Genomic DNA, 27,509 nt, shown 5'->3' with positions numbered 1-27,509 from the left:
CTTGTAGATGTCCTTCTAGTAGTCCTTGATATCCCTTGACAGGTCCAATCCCAAAAGGCCTTGCCTCTCCTTGTCACATCCCAGCATAACCTGTCAATACTCCTATATTCCTCCCATATTCCCTCTCTTTTTTTCCACATTCCTAGCAAATGAATTCCTAAGCAATTATGAACTGGAAATCAATACCGGGCCCTCAAATTGGTACAAACAGAACACCTTTTTCTATAGAAAACCAAAGCATATGCAGTAACTGAGTGTTTTAGCAATCAGACTTTAAAAACAGAATGACTCACAAAATTCTACACAGATGACTCCTACAATGAATGCCACCACTGGCTAGGACAACAGCTACCACGGCTTTATACTATCATAGAGGAGAGAGGTCAAAAACAGCAATGGGTCCAGCTCTAGATCCTAGTCCATTATAAGATCAGTGTTTCCAAATTCAACTCTCTGTACCCTACCAACAATAACAACAAAAAAAAAAGCTCAAAAACATATAACAAGTCCCTGTCATGTGCATTATTGTGCAATTGTTTACAAGGATTTACAGTATTCCTTTAAAGCAGCACACTGTACTGAGGACAGAGCTTTCAGAAGGAAACACAGGACTATTGTATCTGTTCCAGAAGAGGCTATTTTCATAATTGTTCATTTACAATGGAAGATTAATTCTATTCATTCTTTATTCTTCACTGAAATATGACACACAGAGAGATTGATATACAAGAAAATATATAAAGAGACCCCTTTTTTTCTTGGGGAACGATATTTTGTGTAACATATGATAACCTGCTTGTCTGTGCTCAGTTGTAAGTTCCTGGGATGTTTGCCCCAGCCTGCTGATGAAGTCAGTCTATCACCTTGGCTATCACAAAAACAGTATATAATACAAAAGAAAGCCAGGCTTTTGGGAAAGCAAACTAAAAAAACACAGAATGCAGATTTTGCAGGAACAAAGAGGAAGGATTTAATTCAAAATTCATGTACTGACCTTATAACTCTACTGTAGGAGAGCAGGGTTAGGTTGTATTTGCAGAACGCTGAAAACAAAAATTTTGATGTTTCCATTTTTTAAAAAACTCTCCCATCCCATACATAATTTTGTGATTCTAAGAGAAAAGTTTCCTTTAGACTCTCTTTATAGTATAAATGGACTTTGGATGATACATATTTCCATATTTTAATTAATATTAGTCAATGCATAATATTAATATTACTGCAAAAATCCTTTCCAAAGTCAAATGTTTTGTAATTGCAGAAACAGGAACAAAATAAAACTAAACTAGAGCAAAGGAGCCTAGGTTTTTGTATGTCAGGAGGTTTGGCTATGACAATTATTGAAGCAACATTTCTAGCGAACAGAATGTATCAGCAAAATTTATTTTGCTTAAAAGATTAAAAGCCTTCAATAAATAAGGTAAAAGATATTACCAAAGCATTTACTTTTTCAATTTGACCAGCTGTATCTAGAATCTGTGCCAGCACAGCCATGGAGAGACCAACCACGTAGTGATAAGAAATCTAGTATTTATTCTTCTCATCTCCCTATTCACAAGACTGACTACGTCCTAAAACCTACAGGCTTCCTGACATCTTCTCATGAAGATGTAAAATTAAGATTATTCCTCTGTTAACCTCTGAAAATCACCAAAGTTTGCAGAAGAACTAATAAGCTGATTTTATTTGAACAATACATTTTTCTTCTGCTATCATCCCACATAATCAGTTTAATTACCATCTCCTTTATTTCTAGCAGTAATTGCACTCCTCCTGCTGGACAAACAGAGGCAACCATAACCCACCTCTCGGGCAGTATATTAGTTACAAGAACCAAGACAATTATGAAGCAATTTTCTGCAGTAACAGGCAAAGCGCTTTCTCCATTACTTTTAAAGCTATCACCCTTAACTCAGAATAGTTAATTAAAAATTTTTGGCGTTTTCTTTCTTGCCCTTTAAAAATAAAAACGTAAGCTTTAATTCAGAAAGCGACACTAACATGCTGATCACATTTTTGCAATGCATTAATCAGTACCGTAATAAAATTATTATTTCACAATAGCACTAAAATCAATTTTAATTCTACAGCTTCTGTGTTTTGTACTATTATATATCTGAAGAATAAAAATATAGATGAAGGCACATTGCCAAAAAGTTCACAAGTATTTTTAATGAGCAAGAATAAGCTTATTCCAGATGGCTGTTTAGAAAAAAAAATCCAGTTCTTTGAATCTGTCCTAAACACTAGCCCCTGTCAATTCAGAAAATGTAATCTCTCAGTTACAGCCAAAATTTCAACAAAGAATAGTGCTTTTGTGAAAGGTTGAAGATACTGCACTCTCTGGAATGCTGTGGTACTTCAGCTTTAATTGATATAGGAAGACAAAAAGAATCTTGCAGGATGTTTGCCTAAAACCCTAACCACTACTAAGCCAATATTCTCACCAGTCCTGTTCATTTGGTGTCAAAAAGTCACAGTTCGGACAAATTATTCTGTGGCACAAACCTATACAGCATCACATCCTTAGCAACACTTTAAAAATCAGCTTCATAGAACTCTGGTGTCATCTTCCAGGTAGATATACTGACTAGTCATGCCAGCAAACTATTTTAGTTTTCTCTACTTCACTGTACTCTCCAATTCCACAGCTGAAAAACTGAGAAAGCTAAATACTACTCAGTGGTAAACCATACTTAACGAAGGTCTGAATAGCCCAGACCTGCTGTGTCTAATGTTTTTCTATATCGTATAAGTGTATTTTTCTCTCTGGGGCACAGAATACTGTATACCATAGCACTGATCCACTTTTTAAAAGTAAAAGTTGAAGTGTTCATATACGGAAATTAATAAAACAAAAAACAAAAAAAAACCAAAACAAAACAAAAAAAAAAGCCAAAAATCAGGTAAAACTAAATAAAACTAAACAGAGCAAACTACTTGATTTCTTCCTCAGCTCTCTGTAAACTTAGGTAGCCAAATACAGGAACCTGATCCACTCTTCAGGCAAACACATTAAAATAGATTAAAAATAATTGTTGCACATTTATTTGGCCTCATAACCTGTCACCTGTCAAAGGGGTAGATATTAAAATTAGGCCTCTCTCCAAAAGATGTCAAATGAATCCAGTTATACCAGCAAGAACAAGTTTCATGCATATTCATACTTGTTTTTTGAACTGTCATCATTAATAAATATTTATTATCACCTCTTTAGGTATCATAAAACATCTGAAGTAAACATGATTTCCCTTTCCCTCTCTTGTACAGACCACCTCCAAGCAAATAATTTGATTATCCTACATACTACTTTTAGAAAGCAAGGCCAACAGACCGAACTTTGGCTCATTACCTAAGACAGTGTAATTACATGAAGTAATACATTCGGGGAACATTCACAATAAAAAGGAAATACCCTACCATGACATTATACCATTAGAAGTTAACAAGTCTGTTTCAGTGCCTATGGAAAGATGCTCCAAGCAGACAGCAAATTATGTTCTCTTACATATTTCTAGAGTCCCTTTAATGATTTAAATGGCAGTATTGATGCAGATGGAAAAAAATAATAAATTAAATAATTAAATTATTAAATAATAAATAATTTCTTTAGAATACAATTTTTTTAAGGAACGAGTTACAACAATCCTCAAACTTCAGAATGTTCTACACAATAAAAACTTGGTATCTATGAATCTGGATATAGAACTTTTATCAGTTTTGGATTATCCAAGGACTACAGTCTTCCTACACTTTCAGCTGTCCTTGGCCACATCATCTTCACACACACTTTTATGGGAACATCACATCCACTTCGGACTTACATAGGAACAAGTAACAAGCTCAGAAGACTATGCCTCATCCTCTTCCAGAAGTAGAATTTTTCACAAAGTGAAATTCTTACATAATGTAGAATACAAATCATATGACAAACTTTAGTTGTTAAAAAAAAATGGAAAATGGGACTGGCCTTACCCACAACGAAGGGTCAGGTTCTAGCAGCCTGGAAAGATGAGTATGATATCACTAGTAGAGAGTATGCTGGGATGTCACATTAAAACAGAATTAAAAAATCTTCTGCACCTCAGTACTTAGAAAAAAATCTCAACAAAATTTAGAGTGCAATACCTGAGATGATCTTATTCTCTTCACTTATGACATCTGGAACGTTACCTAATTTTGAAAATGCTTTAAACTTGTTTTCTAGGTTTTTGTCTATAGTGTACTTGCATCTTGTTATAGTCCAGTACAAATATAAAGTTCATTTCCGATTTAGAATAGAAGTTTTTGTGTTTCTTCATAAGCAAGATGGCATGACAGTTTTCTTATAAAGAAGGAGTTCTAACTTTGCTGTTCCAGCACTTTCAAGCACTGAGCAACTTTCAAGCAACCTTCTTCAATATTCTGAATACTACAGATAATAGGCAAAAATGAAAACCAGATAGCAAGTTTACAATATAAGTTTCATAGTGGAAGAAATTCCTTTATTTTTCACTCTACTCTAGTCAGTAAGTCCATTTTCTCTGTGTACACATATATATATGCTGTGTGTATATATATATATGTCATCTGTATATATACTGATGACAAGACATGGAAATACTGTAACTATTTATATATAGTCCACATAAAACAAACCAAACTTAATTCTCCCTTAACCCACAAAACCTTTTCAAAACAACAGAAAATACTGCTACAAGACCATTGTATATTTTTTCCCCTTGTAAAATGATAATGTGTTTTTGTTTTTTCTTAAAAAAGCAGTATCAGCTTTTTAAAACATGACATTAGGATAACTCTATATGCTGCATCAATCTACTCTGAAGAAAGAAAAAGGAAATTTGAATATATCTAAAGTAGCTACCTTACTTCTTTCCAGTACTCACAATCACTTCCAAAGAAAGCTAATTGGTTCTTCCCTCCTTTCCCAGATTCCTAAGAAAATTAGTACTGTGTTTTTAACACATAGAAATCATACGCCCTTTCATAAAAATATTTTGTTACTTACTATAAATCAGTTTGCTCACTTAATAACATACAGCTAGTTGAACTCTCTTCACTGAGAGTGAAGCTGATCCACCAAAGATATGTAGCAACTAGATGCCACAACAAATTACATTGCAATACTATTTTTTTGCTTCACAGAGAAAACAGGTCCTTACCCAGTTTTCCTTTTTCAGCGGCAAAAAGTAGTAGTAATGGCAGAAGTCAAGTATCAGCGTGTAGGAACTAAGGATCTGGGTATAGAAACACAGCTGTAAAAACAGCCAGTGATTGTCTTCACCAACACAATTATTAATCCTGCAGAGAAACAAAGTGTACATATATAAAAACAGAAATACAAATACTTAACACTATTAATACTTAATACTAATGATACTGTGAATAGAAGACTTTATGATTGCTTATGAAGCAAACTACTGGATCCCTTGCACCGCAACTTGAAGTGTAGGTTGCACTACTGAGATCATTGCTTAGAACAGGAGACATACTTCTCTGTATTTTTATATAGCAAAGATACATATAGCAACTTTAAGTAAAGCTCTAGTAATAAAATTGTTTTTTTAAAGTCTTCAAAATTTCCCAGTAATATGTCTTATCTTCTGCTACTCAATACATTTCACAGGTTGTGAATGACAGAGAGGCCAAAAACTGGGCATGAAAACAAATAAATGTGACCACAGGCTACCCCAATAACAAAGAAATATGACTTAGAAACGAACCAAAGGCACAGAAGACAATACAGGCATGGCTATTCAGAAACGCCTTCTGCATGAAGAGTAAAGAAAACACAAGGACTCTATCTGTATTAAGCACAAGATCAAAAACCTTTGAAATTGGGGCACAGTCTGCTTCACAGAAGTTACATGGATGCAATTTCATGCAAGCATTGGCACAGACATCAGGACCAAACTAAGCCAGTGTGACAGAAGCACTATAACAGTACTATTCTCTGAAGTAGCAAAAACCTGACAAAAAAGGTAGTTTGAAAAATGGCTACACCAACATAAGGGAATCCTAATGTCAATTCTGTCCTCTGCAGTTTGCCTTGCTAAAAATGACACCTCAGAACTACTTTCAGAAATGTTGATTTTTACTTTTCACTCTGAGTTGTACTGGTAGTTATATGAAAACTCAAATTTATTACTTCCTTGCTTTAAATGCCTAAATGAATAAAAGTACCACTGGGAAAGAAACAGGAAAAATGAGCAGCACTCAGCACCACAAATTTCAAATGATTCACTAAAACAACAGTAGATTATTAGAAGAAATGTCCTGGTTTTACCATGGACAGTGGTGATCCATCCTCCTCACACAATGTCCACAGCGACTGCAGTGATGTGAACGCTTTGGTCTCATCATATTGCATTTGTAGCATAACTCCCAACGTTCTCGTTCTAGGTAAAAATGTACAGACAGGTTAGAGAGATTCAAACTCAGTAATGCATGCTTATAATAAATCAGTGTGCTTGTAATTCTAATTAAAAAAACAAATCTTGCTATGATATGAGCAGGATAAGCATCATATAAAAAGCTTTTTCCCACTGTTACCTTAATTAAACTGGAAGATATCACTTCTACTCTGTGACAGTTTCCTTCTCCAAAATGCTCTCTCTTCCTATAAATTTCTACAAAGTAATTATTACAGAAAAAAAGTTGTAACTCAAACAAGGAAGACTGTAACTCAATTATTTCCTTACATTTCTACTGTGAAAAAAATTATCTGCTAGACAGAATCAGGATAAAATCTCGCTGCTATTCCAGAACCTCCGGAGGAAATACTGCTACTGCTAGCTAACTAAAACATGAAACACAATGAACACTTCAAGGGCATCTTCCAACTCAAAGCATTTTAAAGACATGCATATCGCCATATGCAATTTTACACATATGGCAATCAAAGAAAGAGATAGAGAATAGGCTTGTATTTACAAATATATACTATTTTTAAATTACTAATGTGAGATTTTTTTAAAAGCTAATCTCCAGAGATACTGAGTAGCTGAAAGTACCAGGAGTATTATTGTTCATATTGGCTATCAATTATCTCAAATCACACCACTCAAATTAGAGGTATTCTTTGAAAATGAAAATTCAAATTATATGTCCAAAAATTTCATCTTCACATGGGAAACAAGAAAGATTAACACTAAATAATTTCAGTCACAAAAAGCATATATTGTCTGTCTTTAAGGACAAGAAGTGGATGACTGAACAACTTAAATACTTTGACTGTTCAACTTTGTTTCTACCTAAATAAACTGATTTTGAGGCACAAAAATTTGTCAAATCTCAGGGATAGAGGGGAACAAAAGGGAAAAAAGCTTAGTATTTACAGTAGGACATTCTGAAATTTTATACTGTAAAACACTGTCCCTATGTAAACAAAATAAAGTTATATTTAGCACTTCTGAGCCACCTGCAGGCTGCTCTAATCTGGTCTTTCTTGCTGAAAAATAACATTTGGACACTGAAAGTAAAGAAGCCCAGTATCTGAGATCATTAAACTAGTAATAATGACAGATGGAAACTGATTTACAATCTGTTCCCATGAATCCAGTGTCACAAAGGCGTCACTCACTAATAGGGTAGCCACCAGCAGAGTTCAGGAACACCCCAACTCACTTTTTAACACAACTTATACTAAGCAAAAATGTATCCTCCTCTCAGCCTAGAGAATACCAGAGAATTGAAGTGCTACCTCCAAAAGCACAAAACCCCTGATATATCACATACCAAACCAAAATATCAAAGTCATGACCTAACATAAACATTTCACCTTCAGAAGTACTTGTAAAGTATGACTGCCATATGGACTGAATGAAGCATGTAAAGGTTGGAGAGCTATGCAAAGAGATACCTTAAATTAGAAAAAAGTATTTGTGTACAAAGGGAATTTGCACTGCTCCTGGTATTTTAAAGGTAAATTAAAACCCCAGTATAAATGTAACCGTCTGTAACTAAGAAGAGCCTTCACTATCCAGCTCCTGTTGCTCTTCCTGCAGCAAAAACTTTGACTCCAGAACCCAAGTCTCAAATTCTTGATGTTTTACTGAATCAAATGATCAGCTGCCGGAAGTAGAAAGAACACTGGCATGAGATTTTCTGCAACTACTGTTGACACATCTGAATCCCAAGGAGATGCACCCCTTTCTACAATCAGCTGTCTATTTCATGCACATCATATCATTAGCACTAAGGCTAAAAAGACCATGTTTCCAAACACATCATGCCAGATATTCAGTAACATCGGGAAGAGAACAAAATTTTATTCTATTTATCTCAAGACACAACTGAAGTATTCATCCTCACTGTATGGGATACATTTTCTTCATTAAGGGTTATCTGTTAATATAACAAAGCTCATGCTGTTTAACACTTCATTCTAAACTCATAAGTAAAAGCTCTATGATTAGATAATAGCACCCAGCAGTTCACAAAAATATTTTCTTTCTCTGTGAAGAATCATTAATGTTTTAAATTTTCTCCAACTTCTGGAGCACTGAATACCATCTAGGAATTGTGGGATAAATTTACAAGGACAGAAAATACTTGCTCCATTAAACAGCTACTTTATAGAAATGCAGTGTAATTAGCACCGTGGTTTGGGCTTTTTTGGTTAACACCCTATACAATTGTAAGATTCTGGGAAAAAAAAGAAAAAAAAAAAAAGTAAAAAACACACAGGTAAAAACCAGCATAGCAAAACCTTCCGCCACCACTTTCAACATTATATAAACTTAATTAGACAAAAGCTATAGAATTAAAATCATTAGCCACCTCTAAACATTTTTCATTAAATATTATCAAGTTAGTAGCATATGCAATATGTTTGAAAGTCTAGAATGCAAAAAAATTCTTCCCACTGCAATATTTCCTAGCAGAAAGTCCTACATAACTAAACTTTCTGGTAGAAAATTCAAGTAGTTTTGGAAGAAGTTTTGAGACTACACAAGGAAAAGTCCTAGAAATTTACAACTTAAAAACAGTGACATACTAACTTTATTCAGCAGAGACAGCTCATGGTTTCCATTAAATCTCACAAATTCAAATGTATTCCTAATAATTTTGAGGATATTAAAAAGATCTTCATTCAATTATACAGAAACAATTTAACGTACCTGTAATTGGTATCTTTGGATTTTCAGGTAGTTTTCCTGGATCTGCTACTGAGGCTCTAAATAATGAAGCTATACAAAACAATGAGCAGAAGTAATAACCTAAAAAGTAAATAAGCATTTGTTAGTCTTTTTCATATATACAAAGTACACTATATCAAAAATACAGATGCTCCAGAACTGAGCTGGAAAATACTCAGCCTTGTCATTGAATTCCAGATACATTTTTCATATTAAGTATACAATATTAAGTACTCCCTAATAAAGGGAGTGAAAAAAGTAGTTAACAGTTCTCATAGCACCAGCAGGTACTACTATGACCATACGACTGTTTTTAAGAAGTTCCTCCACAAACACCAATCATACCACACCTCAAAGCCTCCATATGAAAAATATTCCCAATAGTGCATCTTCACCTTCAAGTTTGTTCCAGACATAATTCAAGCCATTTCCCCAGCAAATCTATCAGCAAAACTTGTCTGAGCTAACCCACAGTCATCAGTACTATCACACCAAATTCTGACAGGCACTTAGAGATGTGAACCCGAAATCCTGTCAACAAGTTCTAAGTACAGGACCTGAAAGCCACATTCAGGCTTTTCACCAGTTTCCACAAAAGCAAGTTCTACAATAACACCTGTAAAATGAAGTGTCTCAGATTCTCAGAACACAAAAATGTAGGACACGCCCACTACTCTTACCCTTTATCTTACCTTCTGTCTTTACTTTCACCCTAGTTTTTTTTAATGTATATTAAGCAGAGACACTATTTTCTTAGTAGCAGAAAGAAGTTAAAATTACTTACACAAAACTGCCACAACTGAAATATTTCCCTCTTCGTAATGAGGAAAAAGGATGACCTTTGGAATGAAGATTGTATTGTACAGCCAGACGAAGATAATTAGGCCCATGCAGCACCAACCCTGAGGGTCAACCACAAAGTGAATTCGTTGCCCCATCGAATAAAAACAGGTAATAAATTGTCACGACCAAGGAAGATAATCCTTAAGAGAGGAGAAAAAAAAAAGGAGTAAATTAACAAGTATAGTGCAACCTATAGGGTTCATACATAAGGAAGAAAAAAATCTGTCAGCTGTTGATTTGAGGAATTACATAAAAATTTACAAACATTTCACATACATTTTTCGAGCACCAGCTAGCAAAACATTTTATGATCTCATTCATTAGTTATCTGGCTAAAATGTAACATTTATCACCAAGATGCAAGTAAAACCACTAAGTGGGAAAACTATTAAATAATAGGTAAAGCAGCAACTGTCAGTCAGGTGGCAGCAGCAAAGAAAACCCTTCCACCAAAGTAAAAACATTGCAAAGCAAATTAGAAATATAGGGAATTATTTATGTCCCACAAAGATTCACTCCACCTATCAATTATAGTATCCCCCTATATCTCATGTTGTGTTCTTAAAGCTTTTATGCTAAAATAGTCAAAAGCTTCACTAAGAATTCAGGGTTTCCTTGCTTAAAAAACCTCCTTCACGACATTAATAGCAAACCAAGGGAGAAAGGAGTCTTCCCCTTGACATCTCTCATACAGATTATTAAAAATATAATGCAATAGAACAATTTCTATTAATCACATTTAAAACATCAAGGTTTCCATCCTTATATTTTAGTGGGCTGGGTTCCTTTTGGTTTTAGACTGAAGAAATCTCACCAAGTCCCACAATGTGAACTTCTGTGCTTCATAAGCTGATTTCCATAACAACACAGCATTAAGTCCTAACTGCTATTCAGAACAACTATCAGGGGAGGGGTTACTACTGTTATTTTTTTTTGTCAGACTAACTTCATACACATATTTTATTATTGCAAAGCACACACATACACTAAATCTCAACCTACTCTCTTACCCATTAGTTTCCCCAGTTTCTGGGTGTCAGGAATCTTGTCCATTTCTGATGGATTTCTTTCCATTCCTTTCAGCTTCTACTTGTTGCATTGAAATTTTGTTTATCAACATGTTATCTGTTTGCAGGGGTTTTGCTTACTTGTTTCATGTTTGACTGTCCTCAATTGCATTCAAAATTTCCTTACTTAAAACTATTCACAAATTTCATTAATGTCTTCTTCTTTTTTTAGATGTCTAATCAAAATCTGATGCAAACAAGCTGTCATTTCTCCACTCTCCTTTATTATTTATCATAACTCTCTGTTTGCTATCTTCCAATGTAACAGTGCTCCCATTCAAGTATCACAGAGTAATAAATGTTTTTACTTTTATCCTAAAAATACAGAATTTTCTAACATTTGCTTTTAGAACCATATTGTATATTGAATAAAGCTGCTGTGCTGTTAAAACTTGCTTTTAAGATCACGATAATCATAAAACCTATTTAGGCCTATAATCTCTCTTAATATCTAGCACACATGCACCACCGTCTGTTACACACACGCATGTTATCAATACACTACACACTTATGTACAGACTCTAGACATAAAACGATGTGGTATTATACTACTGAATCTGCCAGTTCTTAAGGTTTCTCTGTTGTAAGCTAGCAGTGGAAACCAGCAAGTTTAGAACAAAACCAACATTTTATATACTTCTAAGCATGAACTGATGAAGGACCTATCTCATCAAGCAGACAAGCTGAGTGAGGTAAGAAAACTGTATATTCAGGGGTGCTGAAAAGGAGACAGACCAGGTCCCCACCAAGTTCCTGCCGCTACAGAAACCCCCACTGCACCAGGAGAAGTAGACACAGCCTCAGCTTGCCAAGCCCGACATGGAGATGCAGAGTGCAGAGAAGTCTGTGAGCCTCTGAGCTCCAACACCAAGAGGACAGTTCCTGTTCTGCCTGCGGCTCTGATGTACAGAGAAGGTTCTGAGCTCTGGCAGCACACATAGACAGAAGCTCTGTCCAAAAACGCCCCTGAGTCATCTCTGCCTGAGTCCTATGGCAATATGGGAAGAGTGGGGTAAGGAACAGTGGTGGGTCCCTGCTTCTGGGACAAAGACACCTCTGCTGGCCCAACCTGTCACCCGGCAAAGTATGCTGCTTGCCAGGGTCCTGGATACCATGGACTGTTACTGAGAATGGTGGTAGTCTGGCCCTTAGACTATTACCCTCAGCTGCTCTTCCATTCAGGCACCATGAACATAGCCAGGGGAGACGAGGAGTGTACCAAGCATGACTACATAGTTCACAGGGTATGGCCAAAGTCTAGTAGCCAAGTAGCATCTCGTTGATGCTGTTGGTGAAGCGGGAGAACTTGAGCAGCAGATAGATCCTGCAAATGACCAAGTGGTGCACCATGTTCATCCACAGAACTTTCTATGAGTCTCAAGAACTGAGGGTGAAGAAGAACAAGATCCACCTGAAATTACGTGGTGTAAAAGCATCTTTGCCAAGAGGTTGGTTAATCAGCTTGGGGAATGCTTAAACATGGAATGGTGATAGAGGAAGGTGGTGACCTTTGAATTAACAAGGAAGTGGTAGTCACAGTTTTCAAGCAAAGTATGCAGGATGATGTGAAAAACAGAGATCTTATAATCAACCAAACCAAGGTGAAGGGGGGCTGCACCAATGTGTGCACACAACTGACAAAGGAGCACCACTTAGGTGCACTAGGATAGGGTTAGGAAAACCAAGGTTCTCCTAGAGTTGAATCTGGTAAGGGATATGAAATTCCAAGAGAAAGATTTGTACAGGTACAGGTACAATGAGCAGCATTGGAAGGCTAGAGGAAACGTCAGTTGCTGCTGAAAAGTATCAAAACGATACAAAAATGTCAAAGCACCTTGTTTACCTTGGTCTTTCACGGGTAAGACCTGCCTTCTGGAATCCCAGGTCCCTGAGACCTCTAGAAGTCTAGAGGAAAGTGTAGATGACAGAAGATTTACTCTGAGCGAGGGAAGATCAGATTAACATTTTTTTAAGTGAACTGGACCTAACACTTCGATGTGACCTGCTGAGGTGCCAACCTGAGCACTGAGAAAGCTGGTCTTGTCATTGTGAAGTCATTCTCAACTACGTTTGGAAGTTTTATGCTGATGGGGGACATTCCAGAAGACTGAAGAAAACAAGTGTCAATGAAAACCCTGCTTTCAAAGACAAGAAGGAGAAGCCAGGCAACTACAGGTCTACTAGCCTCACCTTGTTCCCTGGGAAGGTGAAGGAAACAATCCTGGAAGCTACTTTCAAACACAAGAAGGACCAGGAGGTGACTGGGAGTAATCACCATGAATTTACAAAGGGAAAATCATACAGACTGACAGAAAGATAGAGGCCAAAAATGTAGCTAGAAACGCTGCTGACCACTGAGGAATCCATGTGTTTCCCATCTCACCAGAGCAGCAGAGATTCCATGACTTCACAGCACTTCCTCAGAATGGGAAATAATATCTCAACAAACAAGAGATATTTAATTACTGAAATACTTGCTTCTGAGTGACCTACTTGTATGATGTGAGCAATAAGTAGTGAGAGAGATTCAGGAGAAAACAGTAAGAATGCCTATCAAGGAAATATATTCAAAATTCTTAACCCTCAGTGACTTACTTTTGCTTGCACGATCACATTCACTTTTATAATTACAAAACCAAAACAAATATCAGCCACCCTCAAAACAATACCTTGGATGGAAAATTCCACAACTAAGCCAAAACTATGCAAATACAGGCCTCACTCTCAGGACAGGGTGATTTTTCATCTGTCTTCTGTATCTTCTGAAAGAGACAGAAAATAGTGTGATATACAACCAACCATTATCACTTGTTTGAAAGGCAGCATATAACAGGTTACTTTCTGTTCTGTTTTTCAAACCCTACCTTACTTACTGAGTAGAGCTGTCTCCAAACTGACATATTAATTCTAACTAGCATTCTTCACACGTCAGCTCTACACCATTTCACAATTTTAATATATATTTAAAAGGATGCAAAAGTTCAGAGAAAGGTCTATGTAAAAGTACACTACTGCCAGTGTATTTCAGTTACACACATTTGCTTCCTGTCTACTATTATGGCAAATTTTTATATTTTTTCATTTTACTTTGTCAGCAATAGCAAATAAATTATGTTAATATATTGACTTACTCTGTCTGGCAAAGTGAGTTCTCCCCCTCTTTCTCTTGGTTTATGTACCATGCATAAATATATAATGGCGGAGGAAAAAAAGAAAAACTAAGAGGTTCAAAATCTGATAACTACGAAGAAAGACGAAAATTTAAGTCACAAACAAGGTGAATTTATTATTCTTTCAAATAGTGTCAAGAAAAGAGATAACTGATCTCATATAATTTTGTTCTTCGAAATTCATAATTTCTAATCAGAAAAACTACAATATGCAAAGGAAAAAATTCTATGAGAAGGTTTAAGACAAATAAGCTGAGAGAAACAATTAAGTGATTTATATCTGTACATAGTCAGTATTCCTACAAGCAATTAAATTCTCCAAGCAAAGCAATTTTCCAATGAAATAATTTAAGAGAAAATACAGAGCACTAATGTCAGAGGTTTTGTGGTTTTCTTCCCTTGCACCCTAATTTACAGATATTTCTTCTAAATAAACAACTCAAATAGAAACCATCTGGAAGCCAACAGTAGTTGTGCCTATGAAAAGCTCCAGCTGCACTAAAACATGACTGAGTCTTTCCCACATGATCAGGAATTGTTCTTGCCTTTCCAAAAAATACTTCTATTACAGGATGCCTGGACGGCATTTTTTTCCTAACCCTTTTCTTTCTGCCCAGTTCCATCAACGGTGCCATAAACTCAGCATTTTGTTCACTACAATCACCTGCAATATGACTCCTCGTGTGACACCCACAGAATATAAAGATCACAGAATGAGTCAGGCAGGAAGTCAATTCTGAGAAATGAGAACGCTTTGTACTAACCAGAAGTGTTAACATGAAATATACATTGCTTTAATTGACTCATTTGAATGCAACCTTAGAAAAATAAAAGGTATACAATTTTGAATCAAGACCATCCCAAAACATACTTAGGAAACCGTATTTCATGAATACACCCAACATAAGCAGTACCCAATTTCTCATCCTAAGCACAACAGTCAGTTCTGGGGACATTCTGTTTCTTTCACCTACATGGGTGTTGCTCTGATACACAACTAGAAACCATGCCTCACTTTAGCCCTGCTCATTAAGACAAGCATGGCTTCTGAAATGTAACCTGCAGAACTTCTTTCACAAATCCCTGAACAAGTGCAGATCAACACAAATCAATAACTTATTGTATTGTTTGCTGTGAAACACAACTTTAAGACTTCACACAAACTGAACAATACTGTAATACACATTTCTAGAGCGGAAAAACCACCACTTTCTAAAAAGGCTGTACTCTAAGCAAGTCAGAAAAAGGAACAGAGAGTAGAAACACAAGATAGCTACACTTGTAATATTTTTGAAAACTGAGGCAAGGCAGAAATAACCAACAGCCTTCCCCAATTTCTAGATCTAGCTGCATTTTTATATCAGTGACTTTCTTGAAATCTTAAGAATAACTGCCAAAGATTACTGGTACTAAAACTACAAATACTCCTCAACAGGAAAAAACAAGGTGGACTTGAAACAATCTACTTATTTTACGAACTAGATTTTAAATTGGTCACGTTGGGTTATCAAGTGTCATTTAAGAATTGTCATTAAGATTTTTGCTACTCTTCTGTTTGACAGAACAGGATAGGTATCTGAATAACCAGTTAACATAAGCAACGGCATATTTTTGCTATGACAAAACCCCACACACCTGGCATTTCTTGTGTTTATACAATGGATGGTTGCACTAGAGACCTTGGCACAATGCAGTTGCTAGGTGGCTGTTGGCAGGTTTGTTGAGGTAGGCAAGAGATTCCTACCCAGTTACTCTTCATTGATAAGATCTAGCAAAGCATACCTGTAAACATCTACTGCATGTATAAAAAATGTCACTTGGGCTTGGAGAGGGATGTGGCTTGACATTAAAATAGGCACGCCTTTATTTTCCTTATCACAAGTCCGTGAAAACTATCTTCACCTACTGCTGACAAGCAGCCACTCTTAGAGAGGTAATGGATGTTACTTTAAGAGCATTACTGTTTGGATCATCAGTCTGAGGGGAACGAAGACCTGCTATTTCATCTGGAGCTGGAAAATGAAAGTGTGAAACCAAGGCAGGCCAAGGCCATTGCATTTCCTTGTGCCGCGCTGCTGGAACACACAGCCGATCAAAAACATGTGCCTCTCCTACTCCCACAACATCAGCAAACACACTCCTCCTCCTCCTCTGCAGGGCAACCAGCACCCTAGAGGTGCGCGAAAGCGACAGCAGCATCTCCTTATGTCACAGCTGGGGAAATACCCAGCGCGCCCAGGGCTTCCCTACCCAGCTCCCTGCAAGGACATCACCAACGCTGGAGAGAAGCCGCAGGGATGGAGGAAGCCCGGCGGGAGCCCGCCCGCCGCGGCGAGGCCGTGCCCGAGGAGCCGCCGGTACCGCCGCCCCCCGCCCCTCCCGCCGGCCCGGCCCGGCCCGCCCGCGGCGCCGCTCCCGGCGGAACGAGGGTCGCGCGCGCCGCCCCCCGCCCGGGCACGCGGCGGAACCAACCGTGGGCTTCCGCCGCTCCAGCCGCGCGTGCGCGCTCCGAGCGCCCGGCGGGCGGGACCGCGCCCCGCGGGGAGGGAGCGGCGCGGGCAGAGCCGGCCTTCGAGCCCGCCCGGGCCGGCCCGCGTGCCCCTCACGGCCGTGTCGCCTCGGCGGCCAGGGGTGCGCACACGGAGGGCACGGCGCGGGTCTGTACCTCGCCTCCTGCGAGGGCGGAGGAACCGCTCTGGATGGGTGCTCTGCCCTGCCCGGTGGGAAACCTGTGTGACCGATCAGACCGATTTCCCCAGGGCTGGAGTTTGTGCTGTCACTGTTCCGTTCCCGAGCACTGACTTCAGTCAGCGTGAGCCCTCCTCCGGACATCATTTTTGCAGCGTCCCTGACAAAAATGAGCGGTGCAGGCAAGACTTCTGCCTCAGCCTCCAGGCTTCTGCTAGGAGAATCTGGCAGCTGCACCAGCTAGGCCTCGTAGCTTGAAGTGGTATGAACTCAATAGTATAAACTCACCCTAGCTTCCTTTAGAGATACTTATTTACCTTGTATACCGCATAGCCGTGGTTTCACAATAAGTGACAGGCCCCAGCTCTCTGGAAGAAGGACGGTCCTCACCTTGCAGATAAGGACCTCTAATCCTCTGTCTTGTCTCTCAGAATCTTAAAGCCACTCATGAAGATGAAAAATGCCTCTGGACTACGAAGATTACACCAGAATCCCAGTACTTTCAACATCTCTGGCAAAACCCTGCCGTTAATCTGGCTTCATCAGTAGCTGTAGCAAGACCAATGCCAGGGACACCTAAATCAAGAAAGAATCAGCTGTGTGGTGACACCAAAAATTTATTACTGTTTTGCAGAATAGCAGCATGAATGTGGGTTATGCAGTGAGTGGTCAAATCATATTGTATATGAATGCGTGAAAGCCATAAGAACCATTTGTTGAACATGTTCATTGTGCCCTAATTTGAATGGGACACTTCTGTTCATGAATGAAGAATTACTCTTGTAATTCTGTACTTTGCATCCTGGCCTCTCTCCTCAATCAGCGCAGACCAGTTGCAACATTTTTATGACATTCAGGTCGCCTGCTGTTCGGTGCCCTTTGCTCACATAGGATCCTTACCTGGCCACAGAAGCCAATCTTGATTTTTAAAAGATAATTCAGACCTGCGAGGGATTAGCTGTGGCTAAGAGCCACAGACAGCTTGTAACAGACAAAGTTTCCAGTGTTCTCAGCTGGGAATCATGCCTTGAGCACCCATCGCTGATGAACATATATAATCTTTTGGCTCCCTAAAGGTACCCCATCTGTCTGAGTGGCATAGTTCCCACTGTAAATTGATGGCTCTTACCCTGGAGCATTTTTCCTTCACGATGATGGATGAAGAGTAATGTTGTGAACACTACCAATGAAGAAAATTTGTCTTTATTACTGATCACATTCTTCTTAAAACTTAATCATAATGTGATTATTCTGGGGGAAAAATAGTGAGATTACTGTTTAGGTAGTTTTAAAGCTTTTGTCAAGATTTTAGATCTTATCCTGGTTTGTGTGTCTACTGTCTTCTCTTACACAGGGCAATTGTTAACTTTAATCTGAGTATAGATATTTGTAGCCGAAGCTGCAGATTGTCTGGAAGGAGAAAGAAGCATGTTCCAGAATCAGAGAACAAATTAGAGAAGATCAGTTCTTTCAGAACAATCTATATATGTCAATAGGAGCAGGTAACACTGAAAATAGTAAATGTATTAATTGGACTGTTACTATGTTTATTAAAGGGAAAAGAATAACTGAAAAAGTTGTTCTTTTATAAATATTTATAAGTAGAAAAAAACCACTCTCTATTCTATGACAGATTTCGTATATATATTTATGTCTGCATGTAAAAGACCTAATAAGCTATGGAAACTTCACTGATTTGAAGAATAAATTTTGATGGGGAAAAAAACCCAAAACAATCAAGAAATGTAAAGGAAACCATGGACTTGGGAAGTAAAATGGAAGTATAAGAAAAGGGTAATAGTATGATCAATGAAAGTTACATGTAGGATGAAAAAGAATCAGTCAGTAATGTTATCTTCCATTTGAATACTGAGTCTTTGCATTTCTGCAGTGGTATGCTGATAATGGCCAGTCTTCAGACCTATAGTCCTGCCAGACAAGTTGTATTTTTTCTGTTCAGGAATGTGTAGTAAACATAGGTTGTGGAACAAGGGCAGTGGTCTTTTCTGGCTTAGTCATAGCATAGCATTCCCCTTTTGTTAATGTTTTTTTTTGAGAAAGCACATTGCAGGAGGAAAAGCAGGCAGTTGTTTGCTGGACTTTCCAACTGAAAAGTCTTGGCCTAGAGATCTTGCCTGACTCTTTTGCCAGAATATCAAATCCAGATAGATAGATAGATAGATAATGAGTCTTTGTGGTGAACTCCGTTCTGTGTGAAAAAACATACTTATGGGAATACTAGCTTTGCATAATATGGACTTTACATAAAATCCAATATGAGTGTATTACAGAAAGATCATTAGAAGTATGCGGAATTATTCACCTTCTTCAGTGCTCAATATTGCACAATGGCATAGAATTCCTCTTGGATTTTCTGATGTCTGTGTTGTTTGTTGTTGCTGTTTATAAATTACCACAGGAGCCACCAGCTGTCGTCCTATAAATTTTATTGGCACTCTGTAAATATTAAATCAGCTTGCTAAAATCAAGCCATGTGCAGTAACAGCTGAGGCTCTGTTATGGAGAACACATGCAAGAGAGAGAGAGAGAGAGGTGTGCACTGTGACTCCCAGGATTCTTACAGCTCACAAGCCCCTTGCTTCCTGAGACTGTTTTCCAGGATTCATTTTTAGCCCAAATGAGCCCCTTGACCAACATGCAGAAGGGACATTGTCTGTGCAGAGATACATACTGATCTGAGAAGTCAACCTTCTCAGCAGTACTCCGTTTCTTGGGTCCTTCTAAAATTTGTTGCTACCGCATTCCTGCAGCACCACTGCATAGCTCACTGTTTTGTAAACCTTGGTGAAATACATAGAAGACGCTTGTAAACTCTAAAATGGGAGCAGAATTCTTGGTGTCATGAAGATCCACGTCACAAAGAAAAAAGTCTATGTCAATGAAACAGCATACTGAAACAAAACCCATTGTGGCCCATAAGTTTTGCCAGTCAAAATGTGACATATTGAGGATGAGGCTTTAGATGTTAAAGGAAAATTTGTCTCAGGCTCCATTTTCTCTCTTATTTAATAGCCAAAAAAATCAAAGATAAGTTATGTTTTCTAATCTGCCTGCCTCAATAGCAGACATGGTTAAATCTCCTGATCTTGCAGCCCAGATAGATTAAGTGGGGCACTAAGATAGACCAGGGAGTAGTGTAATTTAGGAAGTTAATTTTCATCTTAGGCACTTCAGTGTTGTGAGGAGTTCTGCTCAGATAGTGTCCAGCTGCAGATGTCCTAGTATTGGTTCTAATGGCTCTCCCTCCCAAGAGTTGCTGTCTAAAGACCAGGCAGGGCAATAGACTGATTGAATGTTCCACATTTATGCAGTGTGAGGTGAGTTTGAACAAGCTTCAGCAGATACAGCCTTGTTCCAAAGGCAACGTAGGTACATGCCTGTTCACTTTGAACACCCTGACTGTGAGCTGCAGCCACCAGCAGAATGTCAGATTAAATGACTGGTAAAAGCAGTAGTTAAACCAGGAAAAACAAAAATGCCTCAGAAAAGCCCTTAGAGAAACATCAGGCTTGCTCTGACTTTTTTATTTATTGTTGTTGTTATTGTTTTAATTATCATTATTATTTTTATAATTGCTATTATTATTATCACTATCATTATTGAATTAGTAGTAGTAGTAGTAGTAATATTCTGGTTATTTTTTAAATTTTCGAGTGAAAATGCAGTTTGCTGATGCCATGGAGCCTGAGGCACTGTAAACAGGACAATTTTGTTCTCAATGAGGATAGTTAACCTTCTATCAATATTCTTGCAATAGTTCCATCTACAGCGTCTTTTAATCCCCATTCTTTCTCACCTGAGCAGAAGGAGTGTGCACAGCTGTCAGGGAATGATTTCAGGTGAGCTGAAGTTGGTGGTTACATGCCAAATACTCAAGGAGTTAGATTTAGCACAATAGAAAATGTGAAATATTTATAATTCATTAGCACTGTTTCGTGTTTCTGTTGGTAAACTGTCTGATGGAGGACCTGAAGTAGCACCAGTTCCACACCTTAAAAATGCACTTTCTGGCACGGCACATACTTCTGGGTACATTGCACAGGATCTGCTGTTCCAGATGGATCTCTACAAATCTATGGGATGGGATTCCTCTGAGAATCCTCAAAGAGCTGGCTGATATCATTGCAAAGCCTCTCTCAATGATTTTTGAGTGGTCTTGGGAATCCGAAGCAATCCCAGCTGACTGTTAGCTGGAGAACATTGTGCGGTTTTTAAGAAGGGCAAGACAAAGAACTTGTCTTGCAGAAGACAGAAGACAGAAACTGCAGGGTCCTGTCAGTCTCACTTCAGTGCCTGGTAAAGTTATGGTGGTTTTTGTGGGAGGTATTGAAAAACACCTGAAGGACAACACATTCATTGGCCACAGTCAGCATGGCCTCATGAGGAGACAGTGCTTTTCAAACCTGATTTCCTTTTATGACAAGGTAACACACCCAGTTGATCAAGGGGAGACGGTGTAATCTTTTTAGGCTTCAGCAAAGCTTTTGATGCTGTCTTTCACAGGATTCTTCTGGACAAAATGTCCAGCCCACAGCTGGATACACACATCATGTGAGGGATGAGCAAGTGGCTCATGGGTCAGGCACAAGGGGTTACAGTGAATGGGGTGAGATCAGACTGGGGACCTGTCATTAGTGGGGTTCCACAGGGCTCCATCCTTGGCCCTCTGCTCTTCAACATCTTCATAAGTGACTTGGATGCAGGACTGGAAGTGATAATAAGCAAGTCCCCAGGGAGGAGTTGATGGAGGGAGGCAGGGAGGTCCTGCAGAGAGGCCATGACAAATCAGGGGTCACAGCAATCACCAACCATGTGAAGTTCAACAAGAGAAAGTGCTGGATTCTGCACCAGGGATGGGGCAACCCTGGATGTATGGACAGACTGGGGAATGGGATGCTGGAAAGCTGTGCCATGGAAAGGCACCTGGGGCTCCTGGTCTGTGGCAAGCTGAACCTGAGCCAGCAGTGCCCTGGAGCCAGGAGGGCCAACCCTGTCCTGGGGGGCATCAGGCACAGCATCACAGCCAGGCAAGGGAGGGGATTGTCCTGCTGTGCTCTGAGCTGGGGCAGCCTCACCTCCAGTGCTGGGGGCTGGCCTGGGTGTCACAGTATAAGAAAGATACTATATTATTAGCATACAAGGAAGCCAATGAGGATGGTGAAGGGCCTTGAGGGGAAGCAACCCTTACGAGAAGCAGCTGAGGTCACTTGTCTGTTCAACCTGACTGAGGAGACTAACAGGACACCTCATTTTGGATATGACAGCGTCCTTGTGAAGGAAAGGGGAGGGGTAGACAGTCATCTCTGTAGTGACCACTGACGGGACACAAGAGAATGGCCTGAAGCTGTGTGAGGGGAGTTTCAGGTTAGATATTTGGAAAAGGTTGTTCCCCCAGAGGGTGGTTGGGCACTGGAACAGCTCCCCAGGGCAGTGGTCAGAGCACCAGCTTGACAGTTCAAGAAGGGTCTGGACAACAGGCACATGGTGTGACTCTTGGTGTTGGCATGTGCAGGGTCAGGAATGGGACTCAATGATCCTTGGAGGTCCCTTCCAACTCAGCATGTTATGATTCTAGACATGGTTATGCAGCTGGCAGAGAGTGTCTGTCTAAGTAAAGAGTCTTGTTTTGCTCTTGCAGCAAGGAGTGAGTGAGTACATTTAGGAGAAAGCACTGCAAGAGATTTCACCACCTGCCAGTAAAAGTTAGTCAGCTGAGAGCGATGGGATTAGTTGTGAATGTTTCATAGATGGTGAACAAGTACCAAGCACAGCATGAAGTGCAGCTTCAGAGATGTTTCCCTGGAATATATGCTCGTGCAGAGTTCAATAGGAGTTTGATGTAACCCTGGTGTTTGATGTATTTGCAGGCATTAAAGCTCGTTGCATTAAATCCACACTTAAAAGAATAGCCTGGACTGAAGATTTATTTTGCTAAAGCAGTAGGAAAAAACCAGCACTTCAGTTCTTTTCTACACAAAGCACACCCATTTGAAAAAGAGACAGTAGGACAAGTAAAAGGGCAGAAGTATAGAAACTGTGCTTGGAATTGATTAGAATTTTCAGAGTTCTGCAACTATAGGCTTGTTCTGTAAGGTAGGGTTTGCACAAGGAGTGCTCTAAAGTAAATGGCATTAACAGCACTTAGATTCTCAGCACAGCTGACAAAAGTAAAAAGTAAACGCATGCAAGCTCTGAGTGGACACAACTAGGGTTTGTTGCTATAATGTTACTACTGAAAGCATCCATGTAGGGATCACAACCCTCACCTTTCTGATCCACACCATTCTGCTTGAGAGGCGATCATTATGCCCAGAAACAAAATCCTGTTAGGCCCTGGATAAAATATATTCCTAATATGGATTTTTTAAATGCTGAGAAATCTGATCCAATTAACACATTGATTGATTTTGCAAAATACTGTGCTAATTACATGCAACCAGTCATTGCTGGGTTAATTAAACATACATCCAAAAAACCTACAGCACTAATCTAATTAGCAATTACTACAGCTGTCATTACCTCTTGTCACCTACTTTTAAGCTGTGCAAATTCACACTGAGTCTCATCCTGCAAACTCTTTACATGAATGGCTTTCTTTGACTGCAGTAGTGCTTCAGCACAGGGAAGAAGCTTTAAAGATTAGGCTGTATAGTTTGCAGTCTGCAACTTTGGTTCAGACATCCTCATGATAAACTCATAGTATATCCATCAGTTTTGTCAAAATTACAGGATTGGAAGATTTTTTTCTTTTTAATTGATGTGTGATCTTACTGGGGCTGTATGTGGATCCTACCTTCCAGTGGTTGCCTGCAAGCATCAAACCTAAAAACATATTTGCATTTCAGATAACAAAAACCAAAACAAAAACATGGATTAGCATTCTTATATACTCAGACAGCTTTAAAATGTGTAAAATATTCAGAGTAAAACATCTCAGAACACTTGGCATTTTCAGATTAAAAAAAATAATAAAGAGAAAAAAATTGAGAACTTTAATGCTGTGTGTGCTTTTCTCCCTTAGGCTTGATTAAAAATGAGCACCAATTTTCACACACAATACAGGGATTACAAGACCTTGATAGCTAGTTATTTAGAATGGCATCATATTTCGTGCCATAGCATATAAACAGCCCTGTATAGTTTTTACATCAGTCCTTCATGTAAATGAATAGAGAGAAGACTTTCTTGAGTTTTAGTATGCAATTTTTATTATTTAAAACAGGTTTATATGTAATGTAAGGTAACTATATAATAATCTTCAGTTCATTCACTGCCAGTGACCTGCAGAAGCAAACAGCTTCACACCCAGTATCAGAACATAATTCAGATGCAATTTTTAGTAAATATTCAACATGAGCCGTGCTGCACATATTTTCTGAAGGAATATTGAGATGCTTCTAATCCCACTGCAGTTCAAATAAAAGGAACCATTTACCCAGCCCTTGAATTTGACCTTGAATAAGCTAAGTCAATAGTGATTTCCAATACCCTAAAAAGGAGCTTTGACAGTTTAACAACAGTGGCCCAGGTGTGAGAGCAGATTCCCAGAGGACTGACAAAACTGGTGCAGAAATATGCTGAACTCTGTTGCTGGAAGCTGTCTGGAGTGCCAGGTCTGCAAGATAAATCCACAGAGAAGCAGCTGGAGAGGGCAGGAAAGCCAGCAGTTCAGCTAATAGTCACTGGTGCTGTGTTACCTAGCAGTAGACTCCAACGCTTCCTAGCAGGGCTCTCTCAAAGCCTGTTCCTGTAAAGTTGTTAAGGTGTTGCTATGATGATAAAGTCCTTCTCAGATTTTCTGTTACACAAATGCCTTTTCTGCTTTAGTTTAAGCATTGAGAACATTATTTAAACTTTTCTCTTAGATTCACTGACAATGTTAAAAATCATTGGACTGGAAAATGTGCATCATCTTTCCACAGTAAATTTAAATAATAACAACATCTGTGATATTTTCTGTAAGAGTATGGCATTTTTAATTTTTTTTCTCCTTCTACAGTTGAACACTGAGTAAAAATAAAGATACAGAGTGAATGTCGAAAAGAGAGTGAGTGATTTCTATGGCAAAATACCCTTTGCCATCATCTACTGGTGTAAATTGTATAGTATGTTGGTTTTCAATGAGAACTGAACTCCAACTAGGATCAAATGAGTGTGACATGAACTAGTCACAGCTTTCTATGTACCTGATGTTCATTCATGTTTTACACTCTAGTGCCATTATCTTGAAGTCAAAATAGACCTATATTTGTAGGGAACAGCCTAAAATCTCATCTTTGTTTCCAATAGAGCTATATTGGCACTCCCCACAAGCAAAGGCAAGTCACCATTCAGGTTTGCACTGATTAATCATGTTAGTTCCACCTTTGTTTACTAGCATCCTAGAAACAGTGATAGGAAGGATGGAAAATTTTTAGTTTTCCCTTGTTAAAATAAGATCTTTTTACATAAGCCCAGTAATTTCACCTCTTCTTAACAGCTGCAAGGAAACATTTGTTACACTTTAGGTAAAGTTATTGTTGAAACAGAGATCAGGTCTACCTTTTTAGTGATTTTTTCACTAGAGTGGTGACAACTTGTTCGAATTTTTTCATTGGAAAATTCTTATGAACAAGTTAAGCAGTACTTTGCACAGGTTAGTTGTGCTCGCGTACATTTTCATACAAGTCTGACAGTAGAGATCCAATCACAGGGTCTTTAATCTTCCGAGTTGCACATTTACACTCTTCTACAATCATGATTTCTTTGACCACTGGAACAGAATCAGTGCAGTTGAGATCCAGGCGCTTCATGGAGAACTTGCTGGGCAAGCAATGAGAACAAAAGGTATAAAGATGATCTTCTGAACCAGGAACATGAAACGAGCTACATTTTCCAAAACACAGATTATTCTGCACTGTCACCTTTTCACAGCCGTTATGAGTAACACCCTGAAACAGAAAGCAGTTTAATGTTTCTGATGCAGAAATGGTCCATGGACTTTGCTAGAAGGCATGAATGAAAAAAAAAAAAAGGAAAAAACAAAACCACTTCATTTTTTTCTTCTCAGAACAAAGAGTACAGGTTTCTAGGCAACATCTGTATGTACGTATGTCTGTATGAAATTAATTTAGTTCTGGATGTGAAAAGACATGTCCTTGAGAGATCGTGATTACAGAAACACTGAGAGTAGATGGTGATTTACAAGGCATACAGCACATTTACCTATGCTATTTGCTTGTCTTGATGTTACAATATGACAGAATGGCTTCATCTATGCATGGAATAATCTACCAATTCTCCAAATTCTTAGCACAGAATTAGACGAAAGCATCCATTTTCTAATTAATACAGCAGAAAACAATCCTTGCTTATCTGTAAGAAAACAGCCATCTTTTCCAGTAAATACTTGTCCTGAGAGTCTGTATATGCACACACACACAAATATGTGTGTCTGTGTGTGTGTATACACATACATATCTATATCTATACATACATATATATATAGAGAGAGAGAGGGGTCATAATTCAGATCTGCAGACAGCTGAGATATATATTTATTGAATGGATAATTACTCATAATTTCCCTGCCTGCTTAGACTATGTCTGAATATCTGTGCATAAAAATAATAAATAACTAAAATAAATAAATAATAAAAATTGAGTCTGCAGCTTTCCAGTGCTGCAATTTAGCAGTTTGCCTCATCAGACTAAAACTTTTTAACCAGCATCTTTCAGCCACTTATGAGCAAGTGTTCTGAAGCCCTTTGACTGAGCCACTTAAACAACCCATATCCCTTTAGCTGCTGATTACAAGAGACAGGGGAAAGGCATGTTTGTTGATCTTGTTCTTACCTGGGCAAAAGGCAGGGTTCTGCAGTTTTCTTGCTGCATTTCATTGGTCTTGATTGGCAGGACAACCTCTTCAGATGCTGAATTTTTCTTTAACATAAAATGGTCCCAGAATTTCTTGGCATCTTTTCTGTAGGGAGATTCAGATTCACTCTTGCTGGAATGATGGAGTGGAGTGAAGTTTTCCACAGGAGAGATCTCTCGGGGTGCAGCCCATGATCTCAGGTTTTGGTCTGCATGGAGTCCTGCATTGGGAAGTATGAATCTAGACATTTTTTTCTCCTCTTTCTTCTCACTTCCAGATGCTGTCTGTGGAATTGATACAAAAAAGCTTGGTACTTTCAGGGTCCCTTCAACTCCTACTGGGTTCTCACTTACCAGCTCAGGAGAACTTTGACTTTCAAACAGTTTTTTGTCCGTGTAGAGAAAGTGCTGAAATGGCCTTCTGCTTTTCCTTTGCTGTGAAGTTCTCTGTAGCCCTGTGGCTCCAAGACATGAGAGCACTAACATCTGAAGGAGAAGCAGTGACATGATGATGGAAAGGGCAACCCTGTAGACCTGCTGCTATTGCAGTGAATGTAGTATGCTAGCTTTATACAAGAACCTAGAGTCAGATTATGGCAGAGGAGGGCTCAGGAGAGACTAATTACATTCATTTACTGTAGATTACAATTATGATAGGGAGGTTTGTGCTAATGAAACTCTGCTTTCAATCTGAGTTATGTGTATTAGAAGTTCCTATCTAAAA

The 27,509-nt window shown here is 38.7% G+C and overlaps 2 protein-coding genes across 4 annotated transcripts in view; both read right to left on the bottom strand.

Annotated features, from left to right (window-relative positions):
- ZDHHC21 (zDHHC palmitoyltransferase 21) overlaps positions 1 to 16,758 on the bottom strand; it is a 39,805-nt gene extending 23,047 nt beyond the window's left edge. Inside the window, exons 1-6 of one of the 3 annotated variants that reach the window (XM_014874028.2) lie at positions 16,694 to 16,758; positions 13,721 to 13,813; positions 9,925 to 10,123; positions 9,123 to 9,221; positions 6,287 to 6,398; positions 5,163 to 5,301 (exon numbers count right to left, since the gene is read on the bottom strand). In XM_014874028.2, coding sequence (XP_014729514.1) covers positions 5,163 to 5,301; positions 6,287 to 6,398; positions 9,123 to 9,221; positions 9,925 to 10,078 — 504 coding nt within the window. In that variant the 5' untranslated portion in view covers positions 10,079 to 10,123; positions 13,721 to 13,813; positions 16,694 to 16,758. Of the gene's footprint in view, positions 1 to 5,162; positions 5,302 to 6,286; positions 6,399 to 9,122; positions 9,222 to 9,924; positions 10,124 to 13,720; positions 13,814 to 14,182; positions 14,368 to 15,856; positions 16,495 to 16,693 lie in introns of those variants that run through there. The other 2 variants (XM_088156111.1, XM_088156110.1) reach the window with 2 other exon arrangements.
- An 8,808-nt stretch (positions 16,759 to 25,566) lies between these two features.
- Positions 25,567 to 27,292, bottom strand: CER1 (cerberus 1, DAN family BMP antagonist). Its single transcript, XM_014882777.2, has 2 exons — positions 26,765 to 27,292; positions 25,567 to 25,860 (listed from the first exon to the last, which is right to left on the bottom strand). The coding sequence occupies exons 1-2, from the start codon at positions 27,290 to 27,292 to the stop codon at positions 25,567 to 25,569; spliced, it is 822 nt and encodes a 273-aa protein (XP_014738263.2).
- Between the last annotated feature and the right edge of the window lie 217 nt (positions 27,293 to 27,509).

The sequence above is a fragment of the Sturnus vulgaris genome, chromosome Z (genome assembly GCF_052056855.1).
Source record: "Sturnus vulgaris isolate bStuVul1 chromosome Z, bStuVul1.hap1, whole genome shotgun sequence".
NCBI lineage: Eukaryota > Metazoa > Chordata > Aves > Passeriformes > Sturnidae > Sturnus > Sturnus vulgaris.
This window is presented reverse-complemented; position numbering and strand designations above follow the sequence as displayed.